This window comes from Lates calcarifer, linkage group LG21 (assembly GCF_001640805.2).
Source record: "Lates calcarifer isolate ASB-BC8 linkage group LG21, TLL_Latcal_v3, whole genome shotgun sequence".
In the NCBI taxonomy this organism is placed as follows: Eukaryota; Metazoa; Chordata; class Actinopteri; family Centropomidae; genus Lates; species Lates calcarifer.
The window spans coordinates 12,208,273-12,233,818 of record NC_066853.1 but is presented as its reverse complement, the minus strand read 5'-3'; the positions used below and the strand labels follow the sequence as shown (position 1 = coordinate 12,233,818).

General features: G+C 41.3%; 2 protein-coding genes across 2 annotated transcripts; one reads left to right on the top strand and one right to left on the bottom strand.

Moving 5' to 3' along the window:
• Positions 1-9,158: 9,158 nt before the first annotated feature.
• slc1a5 (solute carrier family 1 member 5) lies at positions 9,159-20,921 on the top strand. Its single transcript, XM_018702065.2, is given in 9 exon segments — positions 9,159-11,590; positions 11,592-11,941; positions 16,246-16,288; positions 16,426-16,494; positions 16,621-16,787; positions 16,946-17,179; positions 17,363-17,557; positions 17,732-17,866; positions 17,996-20,921. Coding segments are annotated over 9 exon segments (1,614 nt in total). The 5' UTR covers positions 9,159-11,401; the 3' UTR covers positions 18,228-20,921.
• fkrp (fukutin related protein) lies at positions 20,289-24,932 on the bottom strand. The gene is given in 4 exon segments (XM_018702066.2): positions 20,289-22,791; positions 22,793-23,488; positions 23,490-24,245; positions 24,540-24,932. Coding segments are annotated over 3 exon segments (1,599 nt in total). The 5' UTR covers positions 24,123-24,245; positions 24,540-24,932; the 3' UTR covers positions 20,289-22,521.
• Between the last annotated feature and the right edge of the window lie 614 nt (positions 24,933-25,546).

Sequence of the window (25,546 nt, the reverse complement as noted above, 5' to 3'; positions counted from 1 at the left end):
CCTCAAAAATTAAAACTTGTTAATGTAAAATGTTAAAGTATACTACAAAATGCAATCCAATACAACAACACCACAAACTCATTTTGTGTGCCTGCTATATCATGTTGTGTTGATACAGTAAAGCTTTTAGCTAGTTTTTCTTAGTCATGTGTGCACTTGCTATGATAATACTGTAGGTGCTGTGCCCAGGATAGTTCACAGTTGCTGTGTAACTGATTTGGTTTTAAAATCAATGACCAAACATATTGGTGGTTTGGCTCTATTAGGAGACAAGCAAATGCCTCAATATCACAGTACATTAATGCGTCTATAGTTATATCTGATACTTGTGATATTTTGATGTTAATACTTTTGTAGTTTTACTACAAAAGAGTATTTCTGCACTGTGGGAATGCTACTTTTATTTAGACAAAAGATCTAAAACATGTTTCCTGAGGGCTGAGAAGAGAAGAGTTTCACTTTTTGTCATAGGATGTGTCTGGGGATGTGCTTCTCTTTTTATATGTGGCAATAGCAGATGAGTCTCCCTTTTCCAATGGCAACTTTTCCATTAAATATTTTTATATTGAGAGTGTTTGGTTTCACTTTGAGACATCAGCGGCAAATGACGGTAAAATTTTATTTTTCTTTGCTCTGCATGTTCTACCAAAGGAACTCTGTGTTCTCCTGTCCTGGATAGCAGCATATACTCATCACCCTTCCCGGCCAAACAATATTTTCATCACATCTTCCTACAGAGAGACAAACAAATCAACTGTGAACCAAAGGACAAAAAAGATTCATAAACCTGCAACAATGCATTCATGTGTACTGTTTATTCCTCCTATGTTCAAACTGAAATGGCAGGATTATTGTCTCTTCATGCTCAGAATATATAGCACTGCCTTTTAAGTGTCCTCTACTCTAAGGTCACGTCTGTAGTTGCCATGGTGATGGATCTCCTGCCTGCCGTGTCTCAGAATAATTAAGTGATTTCTGATGATCTCTCCTGGGCTCTGTGTCCGCTGTAGTCAAATCAATAGACTGTCTCTACATATTTCCGCATATGTGGATCACTCGCTGCATGTGCTAAGGTTGTATTTTCTTGTGCATGTGTATATGTTCTAAGCATATTGTGTTTGTGTGTGTGGCCCATCTGAGATCTGAGCAGGCAGATGTTTTACCTGCATTCGCATATACTGACACTGTGTGTGCATAATGTCCATGTTTGTATGTGCAGAATGACAGACATAATTAATGATGGTTGGCTAGGCAGACTTTATACATGGGTGTGTGCTGTATGTGTCTCTGTGTCCCAGGGGAGCCATGCAGTGTGACTGTTCTCACGGGATGGGGTGTGTCTGAACACCTATCCCAGGGGCATCTCCAACACAAGGGGAGGCTTAGACCGTCTGACCTCTCTGTCTGACCTCTGCCTGGTCCTCCATCGGGCCCCACAAGCCCTGCCTCTGCTGGCGTCTGTCTGTGCAAGCCCCCTCGGCAAGATTCTTTCAGGTCTGGTTTATAAAATTTATGTTACATGTACACCAACTTCCAAAATAGTGCAATTTCAGCTGAGCAGTGCAGAAAAGCTGCCGGGATAGTCCAAAGTCAATCAAAGTGGGTGTAGTCTCAGATTTTTGCTGAACAGTGCTCTGCTTGTTAAAACCTGTCAACTCATAGTGACTCAGGTGTGTCCAATTAACGATGTCCATGCAAATGGAGGAACTTGCGAATCATAGTGAAAGCAAACTTGTAGCACAGAGAACTGTTAATGGAAATTTAGACATCTCACTAACAACATGGACTCTGGAAATCCTATACTCCTATATTCATGGTTCCAAGATGATGTATCCTAATGACTTTTGTGATCTCCTGATTTTTCTCACAGTGCCACTGTCAGTTTCACATCTGTAGTTTTAAGCGAAATGGTCTCTCAACCTCTCAACCACCTAAATTTGGCTCAGACGCTCGTGCTCCACATGAATTGTAATAACTTTGGCGATCCCTTAATCCTTTTTATCACGCACAATCATTGGGTCAAAATTTTTTTCAGCACTTTGGTTTATTGCCAGATTAACTTTTGTAAAGCTGTCCCCATCAGTGTCAGCTTTACTTTGTGTTTGGTGCTTATCAGCAAATGTTGGCATATTATGCAAGTTGTACAATTTGTCCAGATCAGCACTTACAGTTCTCTTACTTGAGAGAGAATTTTTGAATTCTATAAAAGAATTAATTGAAAAGGCTGGGTATATATTGTGTTGTTTTCTGGCCTAGTGAATGTTTTTATCTGACATTTTTAGTTGAATGGACTATGATTGAATGGTCTATTGCAGAGTAAATGATTCAAGTTCTTGCATCAGCTTATGGTTGCTCATTGTCCATGTCTCTGTTGGTTGTGATTAGGCTGCAGTTTGTTGTGTAAGTGTAAGCCAGGCCTACACAAGCAAAAGAGGAGGATTAGGGCAGTAAGAAACTGGGGCAGAGAAAGAAGATAATAAAGATATCATGACTACCTGCACAGTGGCTTTTAAATCTGAAGGCTAGCACTGTGGGAAGTAACATTTTCTCATCAGCCTCTCAGATCACGCCGAGACACATTTGTCAGGTGACAGTAGGAAACTGTGTCAGTGGGAGCAGGAGCAGTTTATCTAACCGACACGGCAGCACTGCAGTTCATCCACTCTACTATTGCTAAGAGCTCGGGCCAACAGGCATTACCAGCTACAGTAAGGGGATTAAGCTGCCATGTGGACTCCGAGAGGGAGAGGAGGGAGGAGGGGAGGGAGGTGAGAAAGGAAGTGAAACGTATGGAGGAGGAAAATCCGTGAATATGGAGGTTGAGAGAGTAGAGATTAAGAGATTTTATTTCATTTTACTCACTGTGCACTCCATGACGGCAGAAGTCCAGTAAAAACAAGCCCACGCTAAAACTAGCTTTCAGTTTATTGCTGGGAAAAATGATTGCTAGTGATTATTACATGTCAGCATAAAGACCTCCAACTGTGTTTTCATTTAGAGCAGAATCCTTTAATAGTGCTGACTACTGAAATGATATTAAACTGACTCAGCAGACGCCATCCATGGGCTTCCATTTTCAATATTGAAGGACTAAGATGGCGGTGATATTTATGAGAAAGGTATCTGTGGTTGTTCTGAGGGATTATGAAGGAAATACGCAAGAATGAGAAAATATTCAATTTATTAGGGATCTATGGGCAGGGAGAGAGGAGATAATCAAATATAAAACCTGACTCTGGCTCACCCTGTGCAGTGCAGCAGAGTGCAATAGAAAAGGACTGATTTTCAAGGTAATGTAATCAACACACCTGGAAAACCCATGGTTGTCATGGTAACATAGAACCTTTTCCTTATAGCTCTCCCATGAGATGGAAGTGACATCATCATTGCCGTGGCAGCAGTGACATTTTTACCTCAAGGTCAGCCACCTCCTCTGTACACAAGGAAGCTGGAAGTTATTTGTACTTTTTTATCTCCACATCTTTGTTTGTTGAGATTCTGAGGGGTCGGTGGATAACAAGTAACATGGCCCTGGATGATGAGTAGATGGAGCAGGGAATCTGCAACTTGACAAGAATCAGGCGTCTGGCTAAAAGTGTTACAAACACTGTTACATCTTTCATATGGTTCATTGGTACCACAGGCCAAATAAAGCAGTTATTGCAAATTGAGATAGTTTGTGAAATTGTTTTAAATAAGTCAAACCGAACTGTCACAGGCATGGTCAACAGCCGTACACTTTTGCATACACCTCTTGGCATTTACTTGCCTGGCACCTTTTTAGTGTTTCCATTTGTGGAGTGCTAGATACATGCTTTTGTCAAGACCATGTGAAGGGCACCTGCCCAGCCAAACACAGCAGCAGTGACCCTTGTAGGAGGAATGGTAAACAAGGTGGTCACACCTCAAACTTTCTTTCAGATCTTGTGTAAACTTTTACACAGTGACCTCTACTCTGTACAGGGCCAGTTCTAGCCAGCCACCTCTTATGTAAACATGGCTATGAATATGCACATTACATACTCATATACCTACAAACAATGTTTTAGCTGCCCTTTTGCAGTCCCCAAATTTATGAGCAAACTAAAGCACGATCTGCAGAGTTTTACAGCCCATAAACACAAACCACTATTCATGGTACACTGGCGCATGTGTGCTCTGCATGTGACAAGAGCAGAGAAATGCTGGTCACGTCTAGAATTTTTGAGATATTCCAGTATATTAATGCTGTTTGCAGCAGCAGCAGTTAGCAGCATAGCTTGTTACTGTTTTATCAGAAATGACAATTACACACTCAGAGCGGGTATAATCCATAGCATTAAACCTTACTTTGAAATCTTAGAGTTGGGAACTGTCTCTGAACATAAGTGTTTTATGAGACTCTCTTGACATTTCAGACTTAAAAGAAGCCAGAAAAATGGCATGAGAAACAGAACAATCGCGTCTTTGCCCTCAGTTCTTTTTTGTTCACCGGGCCAGTTCTTATCTACACAAAGAACGCTAGTCAACTGGAACGGAGTGGGAGGTAGAAAACGAGAGACACAGAGAAGGGTGGGCTGTTGAAAAGAGAAAATTCTGAGCTCTCTCCATGCCATACAGTATCGTATGACATCCAAAGCAGTACTGCGGGTAAAGGAGCTGGGGGAAAGGGGGAGGCGTGGTGAGAAGGGCGTGTGGATCTCAGCAAATCAGAGCTGTCACTCGCTCAGTCTGGTTTGTACTGCCCAGGCCTGAATGTTCCCTGCAGATGTCCTGTGGGAAGATTGTGTTCTGCCATGAGTTTTTAAGTCTGTTTTTAGTCTGCTGCCCTTCCAACCATCATATCTCACTTATATATACATATAGCTGCACTCTGATGTTACTTCAGCCCCTAGTGAACTTCTGGTTAATGGTTAAAGCCACTCTCGCACCTACATTTGTTGATGCAGAAGTAATCCCTCTATCTACCTCAGTGTGTAAAGACACAACAGAACTTTTTGTGAAAACTGGACTGTAAAAGTCTGACATGCTCCAGAGTGTGACAAAACTGATGCTACAAACTGGCCTGACTGGACGTATAGATGCATTGAGTGAATTGTTCCATGACCAATGTATGGACAGTATCTCTCTCTTGTTTATCTTCATCTGTGTTTCTCTGCTTCAGAAGAATGTTTATTCAGAGCTTATCTCCACCTGCGGTCTGGCACTTTACAGAGGACAATACCAGAACTGGGATGGAGGCACTGTTTGTGTCCTTGAGTCCAATACATGTAAGGAATGCTAAACTTCCCTCGCATTTCACCCCTGGTTGTGACATTTAGTGTGGTCATTCGTAAGAGGAGTTAAAGGTGTGACTCACAGAGAAGAGAATGAATGAATGAATTGACTGATAAAAAACATCTAAATGGCCTCCCCTTGAAAATGAAAGAAAGTAGTGAAGTCTTGGTATAAGATTTTACAGTATATATGAGTCTGTGCAGCAAAGCAGTGAGTTTGCACTGAGGAAAACAACACCCAGCAAATTGCTCTCCTCTCTGTTATTGATTGACCTCAGCCTAATGTGGGTCATTTATTCAAGTACACAAATACACCCAGTGACACAAGAACATGCGCACATTTACACAATGTGCTAATGACATGCGTGCACGTGAACTGCGTTGTATTGTGTATTGACTCTTCTGACAGTGGCACAGAGGGAATGTTGATGTATGTCTGTCCTGAGGCAGTGACAGGGTGTGTTTTCAACAGGCTGGACAGACAGCCACAGAATGACCTCTAGTAGGTAACTCACTCTACCTATCATGGACAGAGAGTGTGCAGAGGGATCAAATGACTAACTGTGAAGACATGCAGGGAGAGGAGTAATTTCCACTTCTCCTTTATTTTTATCAGATGAAGAAACCATCCAAGACAGGGAAGATTTCCTGCAGACACGATAATTAATATAAGAGCTAGGAAGAATGCAATATCACGCAGTTTTGCAGATCTCTGAGCTTCTCTGTTCTCTGTAAGCTTATACAGCATTGACTGCCAAATTCTTCTAGATTAAGCAGACAACAAACACTAACCAAACTGCACTTAAAATACATAACCTATGGGTCTGCATTTCTCTGTCAGCATTTCACAGTGCACACATTCCTTTAGCTGAGCCTCAGAGGAAAATGTTGTGGTAAAAGGAGGAAGCAGCGACGCGGGGTTAAACATTTAAAACCAAACCATGTGGGACACTAAAAAAACAGCTTTCCAACACATGGTGTGGTTTAAATAAGTTTCTCTTAAATGATCCCTCGTGGACAATTTACTCGACATGTAGGTTTGGGTGTGTGAATGGGTGAGGGTTGTCTGTGGAATATGTGTAGGGTAAGGGACAATAAAAAAAGATGCACAGCTACAATAAATGAAGTTTTGTATACAAGAGGTGAACAGATGCTCTAAAAATTTATTTGCAATATTGCTGCAGGCATTCAACTTCAGCTATTAAATAAGTAAATCATTAAAATCTGAAGTGGTGCATCAGGACATAATCTGGTCCCAAATTACACATTTAGGCATTTGTGCTCTGTAGAAGGAAGGTATAACTGTAATAATAACAATTTGTCCCCTTGCTGTAAGGGTTAAAGAGAAGAGTTTGATCAGACCCTTAACTAAAGGTTATTTGAGTTCCAGCCTTAGACAGGATGCTCCTGTTCAGCACTAAAGCTTTGGGACCATATTAGCGAACATGCTAATGGGTTGTAAACTTAAAAGCTTGGCTGCTGACAGTTAGAAGCCTGAAACAGTTCAAATAAGGTGAGGGGATAAGACATAGCAGGACAGGAGTTGTTTAGGATTCCCCACACATACTGTGGGTCACTAAGACATTGTAGATATGCAGGATCTTTATGTTTTTATGGTAAAATTGATAAAATGAATCTTTTTGTTCATACCATAGAAATGTGTCTTCTTCTGACAACCACTGACAGCAACCAACCAGGGCATGAAAATATTATTTACACTACAATATAACAGCATAATTATCTAGAATAACGCATAATATGAGCAAAATGAAAACATACTCTTAAAAACAAAATTTGAAGAAAAATGTGTTAATCTCATTGCTGATCACTCTGCATGTCTAGAGAAATGCACTTTACATAGTTCTTGTTGGCAAAAAAAATCCTAAATGGTGAGTAGCACATGAATGTTGAAAGAAAAAGGAGAACAAGTAATTGAGATGATGAAATTATTTACATTCAGATTAGAAGTCCATCTACACATAAAGTCGGTTTTGTAATCAAAGGCAGGCTGTAACAGACACAGGAGGATGGTCGTAGGCATGCCATGTGAGTCTGATTACACAGTGTAAATCTGTAAATAATTTCAGGAGGCTCCTCCTGGTCATATTAAGCTCTACAAGCTCAGACAGGGTTTAGGGGCCTTCCTGTCACTGCTAGGCTACAGGAACAACAGTGGTGTTGAATCTAGACGTGCTGTGGGAAATTCAAGACATTAAAAGTGAAAAATTAGGAATATACATTTTGGTCATTGCGCTTTTAAAATACAATACATTGTTTTAGGGCAGGGTTATAACAAGAGTTAAGTCTGTAGCCATGTTAGAAGCTCTGTGAGGCTGTAGTTAGCATAATGCTATGCTAACAGGCTTGCTACGACAATGCTAACATGATGTTTGATAGGAATAATATTTACCATGTCAACCATCAGTTATAAACACAGCACTGAGTACAGTTTAGGATCTCAGTTTATTTCATGTAGTAATTGTGGCAATATTTTACTCAAAGTCACAATTGTCATTATGTAAATTGTCAAATGCTTTGGTGGTAGAAAAAGAATCTGAGGATCATCCCCTTGGGATCATGAATGCATGTGCAAAATTTCAAGGCAATCCATACAATAGTTGCTGAGATATTTCAGGACCAAAGGGCAATCCCTAGAGCCATGCCTGACTAGTATGGCTAGAAATGAACTCCAACATGAGATGAGAGAGCTCTGTGATTCTACACAGCTGAATGTGTGTGTATAGCTGTGTGTTTGCACAGCAGCACCTCAACTTATCTAAATGCAACAAACAAAGAGTTGCTTAAATTGGTGTAATAGACAAGTTTCACATACATTTAGTACTTGCCAAATAGTTTCAAATTTCTGTCTGCATCTTTATTTATACTTGATTTAGTGATCTTGTCATTCCTAAACCTTCAAAAAAAAATCTCTTGAAACATGTGATTCTTGGAATTTGCCCCCTCTGGATTTCAAAAAAAGAGATACTGATAGATTCAGCCTCTTTTTAAACCTCTTCCCTACATTCCTTTTAGATTAACCGTAGGTCATGTTTTTTCATTATGACTCAGCATCTTTCTTGCATACCATGATTATGAAATGCCTCGCCCCCTATAGGCAAAAAAAGAAAAAAGAAAATAGCCTGCCAGTGAAAGCCTTTTTGTACTGCAGTTTGATACTGCTGCACAACAACAGTAGAAACAAAATAGAGTTAATGGATTGAGTTACTGGATTGGTGCATTAAGATGGGGTATTAAGTTTCTCCTCTGTCTCCACCTTTCTAATTTCTTTATAGTCAGTCTCCCTGCGTCTTATCTGTTGTTCTCACGATACCTGAGACCACAAAGTTTTGTTGTCTGACATGTTCTTTTTTTTTCCATGTCCCAATTTGAGAGGTCACGTGATGGACCTATCTCCTTCCCTGCTTGTGCTTCATGCCTTTTTTCAGGTATATCGCCAAGCAGTAACCTCACCATTCACTGCAGATCAAAACTGAGCACCTTTGGCTTTGCAATCAACATTACAACAGCAAAAAAAATTGGGGGAAATGTGATATTTGAACCAGTCTTACCTTTGCATAGTCATTAGCTTGCTTGATATACATTTATGCCTGTTTTGCTTCTCATAACAACCCTTATTTTTATTTCATGACCTGAACTGTTTTATGTTATTATGTTTGCTGTACTGAACCAGCATTTGCCTGATATGAGTTATGTCATAACACGAGTCTACAGCCACACCAGCAGCTCTTGGAGGCTGTACCGAGATATTTTCTTTGAGCTAAATGCTTACGGCAAATGGTGATGTTTACAACATAACAGGTTTGATGTTTACCATGTTCAGCACCTTGGTTTAGTATATTAGCATGTTAACATTTGCTAAGTACGGCTACTGGACAAACTGAAATTTTGACCAGATGGTGGTGCTAGATGAAACCAAATGTACCAAATGACAGTGTCAGTGACCAGTGATGAGGTCATGACAGACCATTCAATAGTTGTTGAGACATTTCACTTGAAGCAAAAAATATGAATTTAATGCTGTGTTTGTCAGTGTTTCACCAAAGTCTGTATGATTCATCATCTGGGAACCATGAATACTTATAAGTACCTCTTACCTATATTGGTGTTTCTGTTACTGTGTTCATAAGCTGTGGACAAAATTGACAATTAGACATGGTAAAACTAGAGAATATCCAAACCAAAAACCTCTTACTTTGGCAATGTATGCATTTAGAATACCAGTCAAATTTTGATGTATTCAATAACAGCGGAAAATCTAATCTCCACAACATGTGCATTGTATGTGTGCAGTGTGTGTTTTTATAGATGGGGCCTGCTCTAGAAAAACTCTCTCTGCTCTCCTGCGCCGGCGGGTTTAGCTATTGAAGTTGTCCTTTCTCACAGAGTAATGCACTATTTCACAGAATCACAGTGATTCCTCCAATCATTCACACAGTCAGAGGGAACAAAGAATGAGCTTGAGATAACAAACAAAGCACTGAGAGGACAGCTTCCTACCAGCCTGAGTTCTGGTCCTGTGGGCATTCATTGGTGTTAAAGGTGCCTTTCCCACAAATTTCTACCAGTGGGACCCTGCTTTAAAAGGACTTGGATTGTTGTTTGAGTGTAAGCTAACCCCGGGCTTTCCTGGACCCCTACACACAAATTCTAAGCTATCTAACTGTAGGCCTCAGTATCTCAGACAATAAGAGTCTGTCTCTTTTTACAGTTTGATTCACATTTTGCCAAAAACCGCAGGGTTGTGGCCAGGAAAAGGACATATCAAGAACATTTAAAATGATCTATGCGACTGTTTTCATCTCAAACTTTCATTCTTACTTGTCACTTTCTTTCCTATGCTTGTTTTTCACCACCACTCCCTCCTGAAATGTTTCAAAATGGAATGTCACTCTCTCTGAAAATAGTAAGACACAGCACAGTTGAAAGAAGGCCTGCTCCTCCTCAGCAATTATTTTATGTCGTTCAAATATACCAGATGTTAGATTAATGTTATTGCTGTGCTTGCGGCTCCACGTGCATTACCCTTTGATGTTACAACTGCAACAGTGATGGTTTTCTTTGTTGAGTTGGTACTTCAGAGGAGAGCAAATAAACAGAGGAGGGAGGTTGCATCAAAGTCTGGTGGTAGTCTTCACAGCTGTATAGGCAAACCCTCGACCTCTGCTCCTCAGCTAATGCAGCTCAGTTTAACCGCTGCGCTGATATAAGGTAGTGATCTGGGGCAATACTGGTGTCAGCATCCTAGTAGAGCTGTATCATTTTGAATACACCATGCCTTTGTTAGTTTAAAACTGTAGATTTGTTACTCAAATTGAATTTCTTATGATGACAGTCAGTAATTTTCAAGTCATTTCCTTCAGTTCATCAGTTTTCTAAATTCGTGTTCCTGATTTGCATATTACCGCTTTACATGCAGTTGTGGTTTTCACCACATGATGCAACACTTGTCATTAATTTCAAGAGACTATAAAAATGGACTGTAAGACACCAAAAATACCACTGTGGTGGTAAACCAACATTTGTCAGATAAGAACACCACTTTTTACACGGAAAATGAGATGTGTTGTTGTTACATGTAATGTTGTACATTTTCTTTGCAAAGAAAAGGATTTCCTTCCTAAGGCACAAGTTTTGTACACCCAACCGGTACAAGTCAACACGGACCAACCCAGTGAAAAGGAATAGCCTGAAAATCTTAATATAATGAACAACATAGGACATAACATAGGCCAAATCTTTTATTTTTGGTTATATTCCTCTTCATATAAGGTTCAACACAGACAATAATAATAATTCAGGTTTGTACCAAACATCATCAGACAATCTCTTTATAAATTAATCCAACTTAAATACAACTTAAGAAACTCCGTTAACAGTATCTTGTGTTTTACTGGTGGTTTTAATGAATGTAATGGAACATGCTTTACAACGCTTCCTACGTCACACATAGGGCGGGGCGTGTTTTCCGTAGATAACTAGACTGAAGCATCTCACGCTACAGAGAAGGAAGCCGGCAGTTTTTCCTTTACAATCGGGAGGTTTGAGCCACTACGGTGACAGGAACTTTTAGAGCAAGTTATTTACACTCTTCGGAGAAGTTTCAGGGTAGGTTTGAACGTCGAACAATGGCTGAGAAGATAGACATGAGGGAAGGGAAGCCGTCCAACGGCGAGACGCACCTCGACGAGCAGCTGGCCAACGGGCTGAACAGCCCGGCGAAGAGCGGTCAGGAGCCGCTGGCTCAGCGGGTCAAGAGGATAGTGTTGGCCAACTTGCTGGTGATTCTCACCGTGGCCGGGGTTATCGTTGGTGTTTTTCATCGGACTTGGTGTGCGCAACGTGGCGCTGACCCGGACCCAGGTCATCTACATAGGTTTCCCCGGTGAAATTCTCATCAGACTCCTGAAGATGATCATCATCCCGCTGGTGGTCTGCAGTCTGGTGTCCGGTGCGGCCAGCATCGACCCTAAAGCCCTGGGCAAACTCGGAGGCTGGGCTATGCTCTTCTTCCTCGTCACCACCTTGATCGCCTCGTCCATCGGGGTCATCATGGCCTTCATCGTAACCCCTGGTGCGGTGACAATCGGGAAACCCAAGGTGTCGGGCTTGGACGACGACGTGCCTGCCCCTAAAGAAGTGATAGACTCCTTCCTAGATTTGATCAGGTGAGTAAAACCCACCAGACTCACCTGCTGAGCCTACATAGTCTTCATGAGTATAATGTGTAAACACGTATGACTAGTTGTTTAGTAGTGGCCTCTCGTGGGCACAAGATAAGCGAGGTGCCAGACTTTGAGCTAATCACACAGTAGCTGTTTAAACGTTACATTTGAAGACACGAGGCTCTCTTTATCCTATACCTGAACAATTAACTTGGTTTCAAGAGCTAAAAAAAGGGAAATACACATCAGTGTTAACTACAGGAGCGACACGTGGAGTTTAAATCTCCCGGAGGGCTATATTGCTGTAACGACAACATGTCGTTGCATCAGCCCACAGGTTTAGTTAGTTCCCTGCGTCAGAGTTGTCGCGGACTTTTCACTGAGGCGACCACCACTGTGCTTTTTATAGTGACCCTTTCAGAATCACCAAATGCTAATATCACTTAGTTTTAATTCACATTTTGTCTTTAAAATATAGTCACATGGTCTCACACACGTGCGTGAAACTGTCTTGCAGGGGCAGCCCCGTTTGTAAAAATAAGAACGGCGCCTCTCTTCTAATTTTACTCCGGAGGAAACGATGTGTGGTAGTTTTTTCGTGGTATTTCATTTGCAGGAAACTGATGATTAATCTTGTGAGGCAGTCTAACGTTTTTTGTTAAGACCATTATTTTAACTAAGTTAATGTAAAATGAAATGTGGTCGAACATATGCGTGATGCCAGGGGCTGACTCAGATCCCAGATCCCTTTGCCTTGCAGCCTTAAACTTGCTGACCTTTCGTGCACTTGGAAGTCACAGGGTATCCATTCTTCACCACGCTGCTCTAAACTTGTCCCTCTTCTTTTTTTTTTTTTTTTTTTGGTCAACGTGTCACATTCATGGGGCATTCATGCCACCTCATCTGCTCAGGAAGACAGGGAAGTTTGAACCATGTTCAAACAGTTGAGTCAGAGACTGAAATATGTTAAAATCCTCTGACACACTGTCCAGTTTGTTTTAAGAAACATGTTACACAACAGGTTGTGTGAGGTACATGTATTCCTTTTTTACACCTGAACTGTTCCACAAGTGACTGTTAGAGAGGATGCTGATTGCAACACTGCTTATCTGAGCCAACACTAATTCAATAGATTAGTGGAATAAAAAGTGTATTGAGCCTCACGCTTTTGTCCACACTGTTACACACTGCGACCTGCACGGTTCAGGGATGTTTCCCTCCACAGAAACTAAAAACTGGACTGTATTTAGTATAAACAAGTAGCCTTTGAGCTTACTAATAATATCTAATGTAATCTGTACCACAGTCCATGCTCATCTTATATGGTCTGCTTGAAAAAGTACACTTACTTCTTGCCTTGAGAACACATATTGTGCAATATCTGTTTTTAACACGTTTTTGACCAGAGTGCACAGACCAACACGGAGAGATATGATTTCAAACTTGCCTTCATGTCTCACAGTAACATGTATTTGAGCACATCCTGTCTTCAAAACCAAACTAACCAGACAGAATTGCGCAATATTCTTTTGAACTGCTCTCCATGAATTATAGAGTTGTGTACTGTGTATAAAAGCCAGAATTTTCCGCCCCTCTTGTCTTTCCTCCTCCTTGGGCAGTGGGATCTCACCCAGGAAACAGCTCCTAAAAACATTTCATGCTGCCCAGAACCAGATTAGACTCACAAGGGTAACAGGGCAAAACATCTCCAATCACACATTAACATTGTTAGCCTGATATCTATCAGAGGCCCTTACTACGGCCACAAGCACACAATGGTCTGGTTTACAAAACTCATGAGGTGTTTAACATTCTGTCAGACTCTCATCATGTTTAATGGCTGGGGTGAAAGAAAGGATCTCATAATAAACACCTTTTATCAAAGAGCGAGATTACCTCTAGAATCAATGCAACAGTCCAGTTTACTGTTAACTGATGACCCTGAATGCAGCATCTCACTCACCAGATATATCTAGCTGCCTGCTGCTTGAAGGAAAAAAAAAGTAATGTTTATCCCGTGCAGGACACATGCCGCCACTACAGGATCCCACACCATACGCATTATCTTAACAGGACAGCAGGAAAAACCTGTGCTGCTCATTAGAGTGAGCCCTCTCTGCTGGTGTCCTGGTCAGCTCTGACAACAAAAGACACTGTGGGAGTTTGACTGAAGAGCTGTTCATCAAAGCGTAAAAAAATGGCCTGGTCATTGTTCACAGACACACGCTGTGGGTCTGTTTAACACTCATGTGTCATAGTATTTATACACACACACACACTCATAGAAAAAGACCATGTCAGCTCATGGATACATGTGGATAGGTTTATGTCTGACTGGGGCCACTCGTACACATCCACGCTGACATGTCCTATCTCATGTCTTTTGTTTGTTTTCCCACTTAAAACCAAACAGTCCGTGTTCGCAGGTCACAGCTATCAGTTGGTTCTAGCGTCACCTGTGGATTTATTGACTGCCGGTATGTACAGTATTTGCTATTACCTACAGCAAATACTAATTCTCTTAGAAGAGGTTTACATATTGCCACATACTTGTGGTACTGGACAGCTAGGAAGACAAGCATTTTGTCCTTTTTATTTATTTTTTTCATTTTGATCTATTTTTGTCCACCATTTGTCCATTCATCTGCCCCATCAAGCATGTAGAATCATTGTTTGCTTGTTAGGAAACTAAACATTTACTATTCCATGTTGGCCTGCAAGAGGCGTTCCCCCTCTTGTTGCCAGATCCGGGAGGTATACCAAGACGCTGGGCAGACGTCAGAGCAGTTAGCCTTCAACAATAAGCAGTCCCGTTATAAAAGAAACACACCCACCTAATGGTGTGTATCTGTACTGTGTGTACCAGTTGTTGTCATACCATAGTTAATTGGCTAAAAAAAAAATCTCATTAGTCAGTCTGTACAGAATACGACACCCTCTGTCTAGGGAAAGGAAAAACATAATATAATCACATACTGGAGCACTGAAAGTACCTTATTTCTTTCAAAGGTACATGGTGTTAGTGTTAACTAACGTGGTGTGTTTTTGGGAACGCTTCCTGTGAAAAATAAAAATAGGACCGGAGGAAGTAAAACTTTCTACTACCTAAATGCCAGGAATGAAGCTGTCACAACAAAAAACCACAGGAAGTGTTAGTGGATGTATTCAGGTTGCACTGCACCTCTGTATTATCAATTCTATGTAAATTTAAAGAGGGCGGAAATGCACAGTGCAGGGTTTTGGTAAGCTGGCCCTGTTAAACATCGAGGCTTCAGACACCTAAATATATTTAGGTAATGGCTTAGGACTCGACAGATATCAGAGGCCTGTGTCATGTGGCATCACAGAGCTGTCAGAGGAGGAGTGGTAGTATGTAAATTACATTATGTACAAACACATTTGAATATTTAAAGTATTGGCTTGAAAGCCCGACAGCCTTTTTGTCTTTTTGTTTCGGCTCTTTGCAGTGTAACCAGAAGTCAGACTGCATTCCAGTTTCATGCTGGTGCACGCTGCTCTGTCACACAGTCACATGATGTCTAATCCTGATGCACTATGGTTCCAATGAATGGAAATGAATGGTTAGAAAGAGCTTGTTAAGTTAATGCTCCATTAATCTAAATCCATTACAGACAGCTGAGTACAGGGTTATCAGGGACAAATGTTTCATGAGTTCTTAGGAGATTTAATATGAAGTTAGACCTACAGTATGTACCAACTTGCATGTACTTGTTAGCAGAGAATAAGGCCACAGTAATTAGAAATGGCTGCACAGTGGAAAAAGGGGATTAATAGTTAAATTCTCTCAGCTATTTCCACATGATCAGCCTTGTGATTCTGAACCATCAACTGATGTCCAAGCGTCATAGCTGCTGTCTCTGCAGGCACACTGGAGATAGAGCTCTGTAAAATAGAAGTAACTGATGTTTTTAAAAAATGAGTCATAATATGATGCATATTTATTTTTTAGTTTATTTAAACTCCACTGTGTGGGGCGTTAACAGCTAAGAGTTCATCAGAAACCATTATGAGCTCAAAGGAGGCCAGTTTATGGTGTCTTTGCCTTGTAGTAGATGTGTCCTTGCTCTGTGTACCCATTCATATTAGATGTCAGGGTTGTTTTTACGCAGTTGGAGGAAAGAAAACAAACAAAGCACAAGAGCTTGTATTATGTTCTGCTACTCAGCTCCTACACATGTAATTTCTCTCCTTCCAATTACAACAATGTCTTTCGTTGAATTTTGCCAAGGCATCTGGTAAGCATTGAGCAAAGGAATTGAAAGTATTGTTTATTTTTCTCTTCACAGAAACATCTTTCCTTCCAACCTGGTGTCGGCTGCTTTTCAATCAGTGAGTATTGGATCTTGATTTTATATATCTATATATATTTGAAACATAATTATGGTTTAAAATTGTTTAAAGGAAATATTTATCTAAGTTGACTCTGTTTAATAAACTAACTCTGCATAACTTTCTTTCCCATCCAGTATGCAACCAGCTACAAACTGGTTACAAAGAATGGCTCAGATGGAAACTCCAGCATCACAGTGGAGAAGGTGAGCAAAGTGAATGGACACCCATCACAAATACACCACATAAGGCTCTATCTTCTGTCCCTGTAATGAAGACAACTGTAGATCTATGTGTCCTCCTTTTTCATACGCATGTTTGTGTGTCTATAGGTTCCGTTTGGAACAGACCAGGATGGCATGAATATTCTTGGCCTGGTGGTGTTTGCTATTGTTTTTGGCGTGGCTTTAAGAAAGCTGGGGGATGAAGGAGAGATCCTCATCAAGTTCTTCAACTCCTTCAACGAGGCCACCATGGTGCTGGTCTCCTGGATCATGTGGTAAGGAAGACCTACATGTTTCGGGATTAGGAGAGATCAGAATAAAATCAGTCTGAAGCCTTTTGTTAGATATGTTTGATCTTTGACTATGCCATGTTCCAGACCCATTATCTTAAGTATTGTACTCTCTCTTGTCTACACTTCTTGTTTCTCCTCAGGTATGCCCCTCTTGGTATCATGTTCCTTGTAGCTGGCAAGATCGTTGAGATGGAGGACGTTGGCACACTGTTTGCCAGTCTGGGAAAATACATAGCCTGCTGTTTAATTGGCCATGCCATCCATGGCATTCTTGTGCTGCCTGCCATCTACTTCGTCATCACAAGGAAGAACCCATACAAGTTCCTATGGGGTATATTTACAGCTCTGGCGACGGCCTTTGGAACAAGCTCCAGGTAACAAACTCATGTTTAGTTCTGTGCCTGTCTAGCACACATACACACACCTGTTTGCTGTCTCTGGTTGTTAAGTATCAAGTACTGAGGTCCTCCTGTTCTAACGCACACACACACTTTCCCCTCCCTATAAACACACTTTTCACCTCATACACTCACACAATTCTTGTTGTTGTTTTTTAGCTCTGCCACTCTGCCCCTGATGATGAAGTGTGTGGAGGAAAATAATGGCGTATCCAAGCACATCAGCCGTTTTATCCTGCCCATCGGAGCAACGGTTAACATGGATGGAGCTGCTCTCTTCCAGTGTGTGGCTGCAGTTTTCATCGCTCAGCTGAATAACACTCCTCTTAACTTCATCCAAGTGATTACCATCCTGTAAGTTTTACATCCACAGTTACACAACTGGACCAAACAATATGTCAATTTGCATAGTTACTTCACATATTAGGCAACTGATTACAAATAAAGTCGGTGTACATTGGTAATACAATTTATTTGTTCTGCTCTATTGGAGTCTTACTTTGTCATCCTCTCTCCGATTTGTGTTAGTGTGACAGCCACAGCATCCAGTGTTGGAGCAGCAGGTATACCTGCCGGTGGTGTGTTGACCTTAGCTATCATCCTGGAGGCAATAGGACTGCCCACCAATGACATCTCTCTCATCCTGGCTGTTGACTGGCTTGTGTGAGTACACAACGTTTTGTATTAGAACAGGACAGTTGTAAGTCACTATGCACATAATGCCTAAATTACTAAATTCTGAGGCAGTTTGTTAAATATCATAATAATAAACTCCACTCTGTCTTCCCTTAGTGACCGTACCTGCACAGTGCTGAACGTAGAGGGTGATGCCTTCGGAGCCGGGCTCTTGCAGCACTTCGTGGACCGCTCATCCAAACAAGACGAAGGAGCTGAGCTGAGCGAGGTCAGGCTGGGGGGCAGCTCATCAGCCGCCGAGCCCGAGCACTCGCCGCTCATCGAGAAGCGAGGCGGGAGGGACAGTGGGAAGGCGGCTTTGTCGGGAGAAAAGGAGTCTGTTATGTAAAGCAGTTTCTGACATTATCAAAAGTCCCCTGACCTATTTGACACTCCTGCAAGCTGAAGCCTGAGGTTCAAACCTCCTTTTCCGTTTCCTTTTTTCTGCCCTGAAGAAAAGAGGAGAGAGGATGGTCCTGCACACGACAGTGCAAAGAAAAGCTCTCTGTCCTCAATACATTTCTAAGCAAAAAAAAGTCTTAGGGGGTAATATGGGTATATTATCTTAGGTGCATATTATGCACAGTGACATGTTTTTTTTTTCTTTGAGGGACAGTATTTTAAGCTAGTATTTTAAATTAGGCCAGCAGCTGTGTTGCATTTGGTCCACCTCGTATTTTAAAGTCAGAATTTTATCATGTGTATCTACTAATCAACCAGGTGTTTGCCAGTCATGAGTAAATGTATCATGTGACCAGTATGCATTGCCACTGTGATGAGACTGGACCAGTGACCCCCTGCAAGCTGTATAACGTAACATCAAACCTAATGTTACGAATAGAAGAAATGTTACATCCATTTATGAAGTTGAAATGGAATTCACATGGATGCATTTACCTGTTGGTCTCATGGTACTGCCTTGTCACATCTCATTTACTCATGCATCACTAAACATGCATTTAGCAGACTACTAGTATTCATTACTGTGTTCACTACTAGTAACTTCCTGGTGGAAAACATGGAGATTTCTAACTTTAAAAGTTGATGAGGAACACTGCTCAGCTTGCTGCAGCCAGTCTAAATTAGCAGGACAGTCACATATTTACTATCTGGAATCTATAACATGTCGCCTCCTTTTTTGTGTATCATTATATGCTTGAAATATAACATACACTGTTTGTGTATTTTGTTATACATGATTATGGCCACTTTCATGGATATCTAATGTATTTAAAGTATGTTTTATATAGGATCTATAAATGAAGTGTAGAACACTAGTTTAACTATATTCCCAGTAGCCTGCAAGAATATGGCTGTGATAATGTATTACAAAATGCACAAACATTGGTTTTTTAGTAGTTTTTAGTGGGGGTCAAAGGCATCTTAGCATCTTATTGTGTCTTTGGTTACTTCAGGCCAGTGGCTCTCTTGCATACAATGCCTATTTCATGGTGAGAAAAAGCAATACACATGTAAAACCTCTTCTCAAGACTATATTTATACTCCAAAGCACACCAAATGAAATAATGCTCAATAATGACCTAAAGCTGAATGAAGGAACTTTTTCCTGAGGACTCATAACATGTCAACAGGTATGGACGTACACACAGATTAACCTCCTGAGCATTTCTGCCTCTTTAGACGGACATCAGTTCTATGGGAGGCAACGTAACCTCAGGTTTATCTTATGCTTGAAGACTGTCCTTCAGCTGCTACTCAATACCCTGAGACCAAAAATCACATTGACTCGGTAAACAGGAAGGAGGCTGTTGAATTCCTGATGACATTGAATGACATTTCATGGGAGATTTTTTTTATTTTATTTTATTTTGTTTTTAATTATGGGCCACATTTTACTTATGCTGTAGCTCTGTGCAGGTCCTAGCATCTTTACAATGGCTTTTAAGCACAGTGTGTGACAAGAAGGACTGGTGACTGGTGTTGTAAAAAGTGTGGCTACATGTGGAGTGTGCAGTAACAAAATCCTTTTCACTACAAGAGTGTCTCTGCATTGTCAGAATAGCAGCAGTGGGTTGTCGGTTATTTCTGACTGTTGAGGCCTGAACACCTAAAGGACTAAAGTGACAGGGTACGCATGTCTCAGCTTAAACCTATTTATGTTTTGGCTGTAAGGGCCATTAACATGGAATACTAGACATATGTGTATTGGGCCTCGTTACGTGTATGATAGTTATTTGTTATAATTCATATTTATTTCTCTAATCAAAATCCAAAGAACTTTTTTAGCCAGTGTTTTAACATGTTAGTAACTCCAAAATGGCTTTTTGTCAGTCTCATGTCTTCAATAACTGATTGGTGGTTATTTTTTGTTTTTTTCTTCTTCTTCTTCTTGGTCTTATTTTCAACTTGTGGGTACGAGTCTAGACTGTGTGTTTCTTCCATTTGGTGATTTGTTTTTTTTTTTCTTTTGCAGCTTGGTGGGGGGGCATTAAGGAAATTTAGCAGTGATGAGTTGTATTGGTTGTACCCCAGAGTGATACTGTTTATTTTCAAATGAATAACTGTAAACTTGCACTATTCAATGTTTATCTCTTCCATCCATATCATCTGTAACTGTTAAAAACTCTACCAAATGACAGGGGCATATGCTACTAATGTTACATACAAAGTTTATGAAAAATATCTTCTCAGTGGACATTTTTATCAGCTTTATATTGTACTAGTTTTGCAGTATTGTTCATAATTCTAATCTATGAAATAACTGCAGGCCTGAGGCATCATTTTTTCTAAAGTCTTATATGTCATATTAACATGTCAACATTAAGCATTGCCTCAAAATGGCTAGTGCTCCAGCTTCTACTTTATGCTGTTTTAGTGCAGGGTTGTAAAGATGTTATCATTCCTTTATGACATATTTCACCAGATGGATGTCTCTGATTTGATGGTAGCGTTGTGTGAATGTTCATGGTAGTTTTTATGATTTTATTATAGCGGGGCTATGTTTTAAAGAAATGTCCCAGTTACAATCTGAATGTAATGCCCGCAAGTTTTAAACAATAAAGGCCTTTTTCTTTTTTTATTATGTGGTTGTGCACTTTGCCTCTTTGTTACAACCTCTCCAGTGTGTTTTAAACGTACTCACTGCCTAGTAGCAAACACTGCATTCAGCGAATCAAAGAGCACGTGTGAGAACTCCATAGCTCTGTTACAGTAAGTCACCTCCAGTTGCCACATTGCAATAGAATACAAGAAGGGAGGCGTTTCTAAAATGCGCTGTGATCCTTTATGTTTGTGATTCCAAAAATAACCATGCACAGCCTCTCAGTGGTATTGATGTGAATCTAATTATAAGGCTTCATATGAACAATGTTTTTGGTAGGTAAGAATGTAAACACACCTCGAGGAATATAGTATCTAAGGTAGGATAATGACGATGAACCAGTCTGTGACAAGCAGGCATGCTGCATTCCTGTTACGTGATATTCCTGTTTGTCCTGTCATAAAATCCTCCACCCCCTGGGCTCCTGCCATATGGCTGAGCAACCCCTTTAAGAGGGGTGTATGCAACATGGAGCAGAGGCTACAGTGTGCCATCTAGTGTTCAAGAAAAACTGCTGCAACTATTCTACATTTTCTGTTTATACAGAGGATTTTTTTCAACAGTCATCAAAATGAATAAAATCAAGGCATGAAACTGTTCAAATTCTTTTATTTTATCAGTATGTGAAATGGAGTGACACCTCAATACATCACACACAAGTAACAACACTACAGGAATCTTCTGGTACCCTCAGGAGCTGGTGTGCTTTGTCTCTCTTAAAATGTTTTCTTTGAATAAACTACTGAATTGAAATTTAATTTCAGTCAATAACGGGTGCTCAGTAGTAATTATTGAGTAAAGATTTAATATTCATTTACAAATTCAGTCAAATTCAGTTTTATGTTTATAACCGAATACTAAGGCCTGACGGAGCAACATATCATCTTCACCATATGCAAACAATAATAGAATGTATTTTGTTTGACCACACAGGAAGTTACTCACCACACTATAGTTGTCACGTACCAAACAGCATCTATAAATACATAACATTCATTCATTTATTGTGCAAAACTGAAAAAAACCAGTGCAAAACAATGCAACACTGTCAAGAAATGTATAAAACTGTAACAAAGCCACTTATTTAACACAAATAATTTTGTTCATTACCTTAAATCCTGCTTAAGATAATGCAAACTGAAACTTTTGAACAAGACACTAAAATCAATTTAATTCAAAAGTATTTATCATCTTTACAGCAGTGGTATTTATACTTCACTGTACAACACATATAGATGTAGTACATCATGTAGCAAAACCAGTCTCTCTTTAAGGTATGCCTGATGTCAATGCAGTAGTGTATGGGTTTACATTTTTTCAGGCATCGATGCCCTTTGCAAACAGAGTCTCACCACCCACAAAGAATTAAAAGGCAGTCCAACATTAGACTTCACATCTCAATACTGATAATAGGGAGAAAATTGGACTGGATGTGTGATTATACTGTTTTCTGCTGATGTAGTGAACAGCAAATGCAGTCATTTTGGCACTTCCATTAGTCTCCAGAAATCATATTTTATGTTGTCTTTAAAATAAAATTAAGTTGAGTTTCCCGATTCGACATTATCGAGTTTATCATCTCTCATAATTTGCTTCTCTCCAGCCTCTTTTTTGAAGGGTTGGGGTACTGGGGGTTCTCAATCACACCCTCTCCAAACTTGAGCTCCAAGAAGCCTCGGTGGTTGTTGGGGCCATAGGCTGTGATGCCAGCGAAGGGCATGGGCACCAGAGGTTGCAGGAAGTGCTCAGGGAACTCCACGTCTTGTTTGTGCTCTGTCCACGTGTCCTTCGTCATGACGCCATTGCGCGGATAGAACGGCCACAGGTCAACGTGCAGGTGGTTGGCTTCGCTGATACTGCACTCTGTAGAAGTCTCCTTCCACTGCGCGCTCCCAGACGTAGCCGTTAGCATCCACAAGAGAGCCCGAGTCCAGGTTCTTTAGGTGATCGCAGTTGGGGACATCCTCCAGGTAGATGCCCAGGTCCACGTCGTAATCCCATGGGATGATGTCTTGATGGCGGACAGCGCCAAGCAGAGTCCCTCCCTCCAGCCAGTAGCGCACGCCAGAGCTCTCCAGGATGTTGATAACGTACTTAGTGGTTTCCCTGAGTGCTCGCAGGCAGCAGGGAGGTGTCCAGCGATCCAGATAGAGGTAGTCCGGAGTGTCATCCTGCACAGTACCAAAGCAGCGAGGTGTCTCTTTACTGCAGCCGTACCACTGTTCCTTCCCATCAGGCAGCATGAGGCGCTTGAGACCAAAGCTCCTCATGAGCTTCCCAGTGGCCTCCTTCAGTCGAGTGTCGGCTTTCCACTGGTTGTGAGCGGAGCTGAAGAGGGGCCGGTGGTTTGCGGAGAAACAGGGGCTCTCCAGCAGCTTGACCTTCCAGCCTCTCAAGGACGTCTGGATGAAGAGCGAGGAGAAGAGCGGCCGCCCCAGAGGGACAGAGAGGTTAAAAAGATCCTCGGTGCGAATAAGGACAATGGCATCTCCTTGCAAAGCCGTACACACGCTCCCGCTGCTCCCAGACGCAGCCGGCGAGTAGGTGGCCCGTCCACTCTCTGAGGTTCACCCGCAGGTGGAGACACTGCACAGCGGATCGAGCCAGCACGGGCGCTGCTACCAGCCTCACAGGCCCACCGCCCTCACCTTCCAACTCCCTGATCAGCCTCTCAATGGCCCGAGGTTGCTCCAGCTCCACCCCATCAGGCACCAGCAGGACAAACTCTGTCTGGATGTGGAACTCTGGCCTGTGAGCTTGCGGAGGCTGGTCCGGGCTGGGGGAGAGCACTAGAAGCCGAGCCCCTTCTGGAAGCAGCAGGGGAGGGTAAGGAGGCATGTCAGCAACAGCCAGGAAGGGAAGCTCGGGTCTCTGGCGGAGGAAGGAATTAGCCACGTCCCCAACGTAATTCTCAAAGTTTTCAAACTCCCGGAGAAGAACAGTCACACGTGGGCCGCGGCCGTGCCCCTCCACTCCGACCACTCCAGGCTCACCTCCAGCTCCTGCAAGTATCCCTAGGCCTCCCCCGAGACCAGAGGCTGGTAGGGCAGCCCTCCTTGTACCCCTACCAAGTTCCTTCCGCTTTTCCATCATCTGCTGTTGGGCCCGGGACACATAGTAGAGAATGAGGAGGTTGAGGATGATGGCGCCAGTTAACAGGCCCTGGCAGAAACTGATACGCATGGCAACGAATGTTTACCTTCCAGTTTCTGTCAGGGTAAAAATGTAAGTTTCAATCAAGAAATCCAGTAGTGGCTCTTAGGTCCCCATTACTGTACTTGTAGAGCAATGAGAGTTGAAGACAATCTGTAACAGACAGAAAAAAATACTAATGCAGCAATAGTGTTTTGTTTTATATCCACAAGATTATATGTACATAACAACTTTATGAAGATGATTGAACTGTGTAATACAATTTTAAGCCATTTTAAAATGACACACAGGACTGTTGAGACTGCTGTGATTTCATTTAGCAAGCCATAATCAGCTATTTGAATTATAAAAGTAGGACAACCATAGCTCCATGTAAGTGTTCCTTTTATAAATAAGACATAGCTAGCTGCATTACTAATCAATAAAACTAGGCTGGCAACCACTGACCTTATTGTGGATGTATCCGATTCATTCTTGATAAACAATCATTTGCAGGACGCAATCCATCATATCATGCATTTGTCATGTTACTAGAAGCTTTAGCGACGTTTAGCCCGATACTGTACTGTACTGTACTGTATCTGGTCTTCATGGTGGTCTATCTCAGCCTGCTCTGGTAGCATAGGAGCAAACCTGGATCACTCGGTGGCAATAAGCACAGATATGAATCTGCGTTATAAGCTCATATGTTTGCAGATGTGCCAAAAATCGAGCGTTCAATTTTTCGAGAAGAAGCTCCACAACTTAGTGCACACTCACACAAATCGCATCAAACACACAAGCTGAGCGAAGGACTGTGCGAATTTACCATTCGGCTATCATGCTTACCATCTGTGTTGCACGTAGCAACAACAGAATAACACTAAGACTTCCGTCTCGAATCCTTCAGAATAAAAGCTCTATTTAAAAAACGAGAAAAAATAAAACAAATAGAAGACACAGATTTAGATCTCATATAACTATTATATATTATTTATTACTTTTATTGTGTCAGATTGATTGATGATTACATCTGAATCTTATTTATTATTATTTACTATTTTATTTATTATTTAAGTGTAGATGTACATCAAAACTGTGATTTGTGAGTTCTGTATGTGAAGGATCCAGTCATCCAGCCATACAGAACGACCTGTGTTGTGGATATTTTCAATCAAAGTTCACACCGGAACCAAAGTTGTGGATAACTTTGGCTACCTTCACTGTTCCCAAACATCCCCCCCGCTCACAAAATGGCAGGAAATGAACTCCCTTAGCGACATATTCAGTGTGTATTACAAAAAACATGGCCCTTTATTTGTCACCCACGCCGGGCATTTCCAACAGCGAACACAAGGAGGAGGAAACAGATCCGGGATATACAAAATAAAAGTCGCAAACAAAGTTCTTACGTCTGTTTTGCATGATAGACATTCGGTTGCCTCATTTTGATGTTACTAAAGTAAATGTTTGTA